General features: G+C 43.4%; 1 protein-coding gene across 1 annotated transcript; it reads left to right on the top strand.

Moving 5' to 3' along the window:
• Positions 1-1,616: 1,616 nt before the first annotated feature.
• RBM22 (RNA binding motif protein 22) lies at positions 1,617-9,153 on the top strand. Its single transcript, XM_083603988.1, has 11 exons — positions 1,617-1,959; positions 2,707-2,760; positions 3,952-3,981; positions 4,422-4,554; positions 5,064-5,164; positions 5,280-5,452; positions 5,581-5,781; positions 5,934-6,098; positions 6,729-6,817; positions 7,493-7,627; positions 8,166-9,153. The coding sequence occupies exons 1-11, from the start codon at positions 1,906-1,908 to the stop codon at positions 8,294-8,296; spliced, it is 1,266 nt and encodes a 421-aa protein (XP_083460114.1). The 5' UTR covers positions 1,617-1,905; the 3' UTR covers positions 8,297-9,153.
• The last annotated feature ends 11 nt before the right edge of the window (positions 9,154-9,164 follow it).

Below are 9,164 nucleotides of genomic sequence, written 5' to 3' on the forward strand. Positions count from 1 at the left end.
GTTTAAATTGGCCCCATACTGCAAGTACCTGTGCTTAAATTGCCACCTATCGTAATTTTTTAAAAAATTGCTATACAAAGAGCCAATTGGAATCTTTGTTATTCTCAGACTAAAATTAATTGGGCATCACTCCTAGAAATTATAACCTATAGTCCCCATTTTACGAAAAACATCTTTGCTTGTAGACTCATGGAATGTCTTATGTTATGAGATGATCCCTGGTATGAGATACAAATTCCTCCATCTGAAAACAATGCAAGAGCCACCTAGATTAGGCCAGTGGCCCTTCTAGTCCAGCACCCTGCCCTCAAAATGCCTGGGGAAAGCCTGCAAGCAGAATATGAGAACAACACTGCCCATCTGCAGGTACGATTTCATAGTGGCTCCAATACAGAGCAGTTGGGATGCCTCTAGGTTCCATCTTGTTCCCCTGTGCTATTTAACACCTACATAAAACTGTTGGGAGGACTCATCCAGAGGTTTGAGCTAAACACTCATCAGTGTTGTTATAGATTCCTGGGAGCTAGGGTTAAAGCACTGATTATGCAGGCTAACCTTGTTTTTCCGGACCAGGGCACCACCTAGGTAGGAGATAAGCTGTTAAGAGCTGGCTGATGATGGCCAGTCATCAACCTATCAATAGGGCGAAGCCTGTGTGAGAAAGGAGGGAGGGGGGGATCTCATCCAACTGTGTGTGCCAGTGGGCAGAGAAAGAAAACGTTTAGGGTTTTAGCCTGGATGATGTAGACCAGGCATGTCCAACAGGTAGATCATGATCTATCTGTAGATCACTGGACATCTGTGGTAGATCACTTTATAGATCAATGGCTCCCCCCAAAGAAGCTCAACAACTTTTGCTCCGCTAAAAAAAAGCTCAACAACTTTGACCTGAACCCCGCAAAGGGGGTAGATCACTGCCAGTTTATAACTCTGTGAGTAGATCACAGTCTCTCGGGAGTTGGCCACCCCTGATGTAGACAGAAGGAAAGGTTTGAAAAGAAGGTGAGAAGGGATGGCAGATCTCTCGGTGGGCTGGCTGGAACAAGCTGGAAAAGGCAGGCGGATGGCTGTTTGGCTGCCTTTGAATCTAATGCTCTTGAGATGTGAATGCTGGAGATCCCTCCACTGTATATATGTGTAAACGGAACACTTAATCATAAAGACACCACAGTCCCTGCTGTCCCTCATGCCAAAGGAAAAAGATCCCTGGACAAGTGCCAAGACCTCTGGAATCTTGCACTGCTCAGTGTTTGGGGTGACCTGTAATAGGATGCAGACGACTGGTCTGGAGGGTAGGATTTGAACCCATGGCTACAAGAAAGGAGATTCCGACTAAACAGGAAAAACTTTCTGACAGAGCAGAGGTTGGATGGCCATGTGCCATGGATTATTTAGTCGAGATTCCTGCATTGCAGGGGGTTGCACTAGATGACTCTTGGGGTCCCTTCCAACTCTATGATTCTATGACACAGCTCTACCTCTCACGTCTCGCTTTCTACCCACTGGCCTGTGGGGGGCTGTGAACTGAGCACTTTCCCACTAGGCATTTCCTACTAAACACCACGGAGCGGGGTGGGACTAGATGACCCTCGTGGTCCCTTCCAACTCCACGATTTTATCATTCTATGGCTTACAGACAGGCTGCAATCCTGTGAGAACAGGACACCTGTGACCTCTCAGTACAGCTGAGCGCTCTGGACAGCGGCCATGCTGCCTTGGGTTGATGGGAGCAAGAGGTCTACCCCCCCCCCCCAAAAAAGCCCCTCCCCCGGTCTGTAGGGCCGCCGGTTCCCCGTTGCAGAGGTAGCGCTGCCACTCTACCCGTCTCTATCTCTATGGCGAGGTGAGGAGCGCTTCCGGCGTGCCGACAGTCTACTTCCGGGCGGCCCTGTTCGGCGTGCCAAGATGGCGACGTCTCTGGGATCCAACACGTATAATCGGCAGAACTGGGAGGATGCGGTAAATACCCCCCGGGGGCGGGTGGTTCCCTCGGGTGCCGGGGCGGGAAGGAGAGGCTTCCCTTCACGGGGGTGAGCTACTCGGGCCTCTTCAGTCTCCCGCGGGCAAGGGATCCGCTGCCGCCCGCCCAGTGAGGCGGCTGGGTTCCTGCTTCTTGCCGAGTCCTGGGAGTCGGCAGCGAGAAGCCTCGTGCTAACCACGATTTCCCACCTTGTAAAAGAGACGTTTTTGGGGAGAATCTAGCTTAGCGAAGCTAGTGAGGTGTTAACTGTTGCTGCGCAACAGTGCAGCAGTGGGCGTGTGGGCTGTTCGCCTAATATGCCGAAGTGCAGTTAGGAGGATGTATTTAACTGCATGCTTTAAACGTGAGAACTCATTGCTGTGCTTTCTCTCGCGGGCTGAAGAAACCAGGAGATTTGAGTTGCACTCATTTGTTCCCCTCTTGCCGTTTTTTGCTATTGTGACACAGCACTTAAAAATAAAGCTGATACTGTACACATAAGTAGCACCCGGCCCCAGAAGTGCCCGTGACACTGAATGCTTTACATCAGATCCATTTACTGATATTAGGAATGTCTGAGTTGTTCGTTCTCACATTCAATTTGAAACGCCCTGTTTATAGACAGGATGTTTATAGACATGTTTATAGACATCCTGTTTATAGACATGTTTATAGACATCCTGTTTATGAATTCAGGGTTGGTGAAATGTGCTTGCAGTGAAATTATTTTCTTTTCTTCTGTGTAGGATTTCCCCATTTTGTGCCAGACATGTCTTGGAGAAAACCCCTATATTCGAATGGTATGTGTTTATTGTGGGCTATTACTAAAGATCAGCAGAATGAAACAAAGATAAGAGTATATTAACTTGCAGGGAACTTCCAATTCTGACTTCATTGTTATAAAGTATGTACTCTTTATGTGATGGATTTTGCTTCTAAGAAAATATGTTTTAGATTAAGGTATTGATCTTGTGAATAGGGACGCGGGTGGCACTGTGGTCTAAACCACTGAGCCTAGGGCTTGCCGATCGGGAGGTCAGCGGTTCGAATCACCACAACAGGGTGAGCTCCCGTTGCTCGGTCCCAGCTCCTGCCAACCTAGCAGTTCGAAAGCACATCAGAGTGCAAGTAGATAAACAGGTACCACTCCGGCGGGAAGGTAAATGGTGTTTCCGTGCGCTGCTCTGGTTCACCAGAAGCGGCTTAATCATGCTGGCCACATGACCCGGAAGTTGTTCCGGCTCCCTCGGCCAGTAGAGTGAGATGAGCGCCGCAAACCCAGAGTTGTCAGCGATTGGACCTAATGGTCAGGGGTCCCTATTGTTCTTGTGTATTCACTTGCAAGAATAAGCAATGTATTGTATTATAGTTTTCTTGGTAGAAGGTTATGCTAAATATATTGAGATGAATATCTTAGTAGGTATTTAGATCACTTGTTTGTCTGTGATTGGAAATGAAGCATTTATAAATCCTTTTAAAATCAGTTTGACTGATCATAGTCATGTGCCTCAATTTGTGTTTGCAGGCTCTCCATAAGAATCATTTTTCTCTGAAGTTATTCTTTACTAATGCTCAAATTTACACTCTGGTGTTCATGCACAGCTGTTATGTAACCAGCCATTCCCACAAAGATTTAATGTAAGAAACATTTCCCTTTTGTGTATAAAAAACAACTACTTCCATTGAATCCCTGGCAGGCAGTATCCTTTATGCTTGGAAGGGAGATCAAGATAACATTTCTTGTAGAAATATGATTTTCAGTCTCTTTAGAAAGAGATGTGAGGTCAGAGGTTTTTGCATATTCTTATCAGAGAAAGTGTGAATTCTCTTCTGTTCCCTAGGACAGTCTGAGCAGATAAAGTAACATTCAGCACAGTTAACATATATTGTGGAGATAATTTGTAGGAGTTGACAAGGTAAACTGGATTTCAAAAGGCATATAATCTTGGGATACAGTTATTTTTTCTAACATGTATTTTCCTTTATTTTAGACCAAAGAGAAATATGGAAAAGAATGCAAGGTATGTTTGTCATTCAAAAGAGAGTATGTTACAGTGACATAATTTTAAAGGGTGGTTGTATTACTGGTAGAAATATTTCCTGACAATTTAGTGTCACAGCAATAAAGGATAAGCATTAAATCTTACTCATGCAGTTTAGTGTAGTTTAGTTTAGTTCAATTCACTTCAATGGTGTCAATAGAACATGTATACAACAGTGTTGCCAGATCTACACAGCAAAACGTATCATTCATTTCCACAATGGAATAATGGAGAACAGCAAAGATAGCATTGCCTAAAAAGGACTAAACACACTGCAATCAGTTCCCATCCTCATTGAGTCTTCCAATAATTACTTCCCTTGTTTTGAGTTTATGTAGTGTTGACAACTGAAAGTGCACTAGTCATGTGTTCTTCTATAGTTAGATAGGCTGCTACATGTTAATGCAATCTTGTCTCAGATCTGTGCTAGGCCATTCACAGTATTTCGTTGGTGCCCGGGTGTACGGATGCGCTTTAAGAAGACAGAAGTGTGCCAAACATGCAGCAAGCTGAAAAATGTTTGTCAGACCTGCCTTCTTGACCTGGAGTATGGTGTGTAGCTATCATTTTACTATACTGTGCAAATACAAAATTAACATATTGTTGCTGAGTATAGAATGTTGTTGTTGTTAAAATTTTATATCCTGTTCTTCATCTCAAAGGATCCTGGAATGCTGAGTGATACAAAATTTAAACATCTAAAATCAATTTCAGTACAAAAACAGATTGTATATGGACTCCCCTTCCACATTTGGGCCTGCATGGCACATACTAGTGCTATTCCCTCTGCTTGGAGAGTCTGAATTTAGCATCAGCTTTCCAAAGCTAGGCAGTCATTGCTGACATTTTTTAATAGTGGAGATGAAGTTGAAATTGTCTCTTGCAGTATGTGCTCAGCCTGCTTCTCTTAAGGGAAATAACTGGACAGAGGTCCATGGTTTTAGTCCATGATCTACTTTCAAATGCTCTCAAACTATTTGCTTAAATACTTTGCTTATAACGTTTGTGGTCATTATTGTTTTGCTTTTATATTAATTTTCTGTTTCCCCATTATATATTAGGTTTGCCTATTCAGGTTCGAGATGCTGGACTCTCGCTTAAAGATGATATGCCCAAGTCGGATGTTAACAAAGAGTATTACACCCAAAATATGGAAAGAGAGGTGAAGTAATGTTTCTTGTGTAATTAGTGGCGTTAAAGTAAATGAACCAGATCACTAAGACATGTGTTTTCCACCTGGTTTTATTGTGTACATCCCTGTTTCTCTGCTTTTGTAGATCATGAACTCTGATGGCACCCGACCTGTTGGTGCTTTAGGAAAGGCAACATCCACCAGTGACATGTTGCTGAAACTGGCTCGGACCACACCTTACTATAAACGCAACCGTCCACATATCTGTTCATTCTGGGTGAAAGGAGAGTGCAAAAGAGGAGAAGAATGTCCCTACAGGTATAATTATGGTGAAAAAGTAAACTTTATCAAGAAAGCAGATGTCTGAGTAATTAAAAGGTTAGACGAGACAGGTGAAATTGGCGCTTAACAACAAATGTCATGAAATATTGCTCTTGAATCCTTAGACATGAGAAACCTACAGATCCAGATGATCCGCTTGCAGATCAGAATATTAAAGATCGTTACTATGGAATTAATGATCCTGTGGCTGACAAGCTTCTCAAACGAGCTTCCACAATGCCTCGTTTGGACCCACCTGATGACAAGACAATTACAACGCTGTATGTAGGTGGCCTGGGTGACACCATCACTGAGACTGACCTTAGGTAAGTGCATTTTTGGATCTACTTCAGATGGTATGTCTTGGCAGTGTTGGTTGCATGTCTTTGAGGTTGTGGAGTGTATTAGGTTTGAAGCATCTTAGACTTCAGGAATATGAAAAGGGGCATTTCTTTATTGGAATATGTTTCCTCCTCAGGAATCACTTCTATCAGTTTGGTGAGATCCGGACAATAACTGTTGTGCAGAGGCAACAGTGTGCATTTATCCAGTTTGCTACCCGACAAGCTGCAGAAGTGGCAGCAGAGAAGTCCTTCAACAAGCTCATTGTCAATGGTCGCAGGCTTAATGTGAAATGGGGCAGGTGAGTGATAAGGAAATGAAGTGATGGCAACATGTATTTTTCTTTCAGAGATTCTGCCTTGACAGTTTCTGCAGTTAGCTGAGAGCACCATCTTGCTTATTCTCCAAGCTGAACTCGTGCAGCTTCTCATAGAGCTATGACACTTCTAAGAAAGCTACCCGGTTCTCTTCCTATCTATACAGTGAGGGGGGAAAGTATTTGACCCCCTGCTAAATTTGCCCGTTTGCCCTCTGATGAAGAAATGACCAGTCCATAATTTTAATGGTAGGTTTATTGTAGCTGTGAGAGACAGAAGAAGAACAACAGGAAAACCCCTAGAAACCCAGAAGACAAAAGTCGGAGATTGATGTGCATTTGATCCCCTAACAACCAGCCAGTTGTCAGGCTACCTGGTATCTTCACTCTATGTAACAAGCTGAGATTAGAAGCAGCTACTGTAAGGGAGAGGTCTTACCTGTAATCCCAGCTCGTTACAGTACCTGTACAAAAGACACCTTTCGACAGAAGCAATCAATTCAGCAGATTCCAAACTAGTCACCAAGACCAAAGAGCTGTTTTTAAAATCTGGAAGTCCAGCATCCACCCGGCTTAATACTTGACCATAGTTCAAATGCTTTGATTTGGTTTCAGGTCTCAAGCAGCCAGAGGAAAAGAAAAGGAAAGAGAAGGAATCACAGAATCCGGTATAAAACTGGAGCCAGTGCCGGGGTTACCTGGAGGTAAGGAAAGTGCTCCTTGTTCAGAAACATGGGTTTTCTGACATTCTAGACAAGGTGAATTGCAGAAAAATTGCTCTTCTTGTTCTGTTTATTTGGAAAACAGGGGCGCAATAAACATTTTTATTCTGAGAGGTTAAGAAGGTCTCATTTTGAAGTTGGCATAGCTAGAGACTGGCTGAATTAGGACTAGAGAAGGAAACTGTGCTTACGAGAGAGTCTGTGAATAAGTTTATCAGAAGGGAGGGAGGTTAAAACTAAAGGTAAAGGACCCCTGGATGGATGGAGGGAATTAAGTTATACTTTAAGGCAGAAATGAGGAACCTGTGGTCTTCCAAATGTTGTTGGGCTCTAGCACCCATCAGCCCCAGCCAGCACAGCTAATGGGGCAAGGATGATGGGAGTTGTAGTCCAAGAACATCTAGTGCCTTGCAGGTTTCTCCCTCCTGCTTTAAAGGTTGGGTGGTTGAGCTTATTTGAAACCTAATAATATAGGCCTTGGCAAGATGAGGCATTTGATTTAGAGTCAGGTAGCTTTGATAGGGAAGGAAATTCCTTTACTGAACCTATACGAACAATAATAGACATTGAGAAAATGGACAGCAGTAGCGCTCCATGGACTTGGGTTGCTCTCGTCTGCTGAAAAAGGTTGACATCAAGGCTTTTGTGTCCCCACAGCTCTTCCTCCTCCTCCTGCAGCAGAAGAGGAGGCAGCCTCCGCAAACTACTTCAACCTACCTCCCAGTGGCCCTCCAGCTGTGGTGAACATTGCCCTGCCACCCCCGCCTGGCATTGCTCCACCACCACCCCCAGGTAATTTTCCTGTGTTTTCTGGGGAAATATGTGGCAGAATGTCTTGTCTTTGCATCTATGGATCTACTTTCTATTGCTTAGTTAATCTCTAGGACAGGTATAGGCAAACTTGGCCCTCCAGAACATCTTTTATTGGTGTTCACTTAAAGAGAAGGCTAGTTGAGCGTGTTTGCTTCTTTATTCATCCCGCTCAACTTTATCATGGCATTTAGCAACAGAGAAGTGATTGCTTGTGAAGCAACATTGTGGGAAATGTAATTGTGGGGTCAGACTATTTTTCTATGGGAGATTTGCAGCCCAGTCTTGTGCTTGATTGCTAGGAAACAGCCCACTGAGTGCCATGTGGCTACCCAAGCAAGATGGATTAAAAAAACAAATAAAATAAAAAAGAAATACATTGTGTTAAAGACAACAAAATCAAGGCATCTGACATTAATTAAAGGAGTATGTCAGGTGCCAGTCACAAATTCAGAGAATTTTCTCTTACCTATAAAAGCTTTGATCAAGTGTCAAAGATTGTCTGTCCTCTTTTCCGCAGGTTTTGGGCCACACATGTTTCATGCAATGGGTCCTCCACCTCCTTTCATGAGAGCTCCGGGTCCTATCCATTATCCTTCTCAAGATCCACAGAGAATGGGTGCCCATGCCGGGAAGCACAACAGCCCCTAACATCGCAAGATCATTCTCATTGTTTATTTTCTTCTTCTTCTTTGTTCTTTCTTATGGAACTTTACGTTGGTAGCATACCACATTCAGTTACAATGTGCAGGAAACAAAATATCTCTCCTTCATAGTCACACGGCCCTGGTTCAGTCCAGCTGTGTTACACAAACAAAAAACCAGATCACTTGTATAACCAAAGAACTTGATACAAGTATTTTGAGGAAACAGTGGCTTTTTTTTAAAATGACCTAGAGGAATTTTAATTATAGTAGAACTACAAATCCCATCAGCGTTTTCAATTTTGGATACTTTCAAATAAACTAGTCTTTGGCAACAAAACGAGACACCCTCCTTTAAGACAGTTTGGTAATCCCCAGTGGAAACTACCCAACATTGTTCAGAATGGCCTGGAAAAGCCCTTCAGTAGTAATCTGTTTGAATGTCAAATTACTGTGTTGCCATTAAAACGAGATTCAAGTTTCTCTTGGCGCTGAGCTGGAATGGAAAGATACAGGGAGGTCATAGACTATAATGAGGGGCATTCGGATGCTGTGCCACTTTCTATTCAACGCTGTTTCTCATCATTCATGATTCTGTCTGTGATGCATGCTACCAAAATGTTGAGGCGGCAGCATTGCATGCTTGTTAAACCTCTGTTAAAGGGGTTGGTGACTCTTTGAGTTGTGACTTACGTGGCCTTCATGTCCATTTGCTACTGAAACTAGTCTGGTTTATTTCCTAACGCAACACTTGATTACTGATGGCTCTTTTAGATATGTGTTTTCGGTATTTACCCTGTACCATCTGTTTTTCTGCATCAAGTCTGTCATGTGTCCTAGTAAAGAGAATCATATTTTTACCTACGCCCAAGTCT

Source organism: Podarcis filfolensis (assembly GCF_964270895.1).
Source record: "Podarcis filfolensis genome assembly, chromosome: 2".
In the NCBI taxonomy this organism is placed as follows: domain Eukaryota; kingdom Metazoa; phylum Chordata; class Lepidosauria; order Squamata; family Lacertidae; genus Podarcis; species Podarcis filfolensis.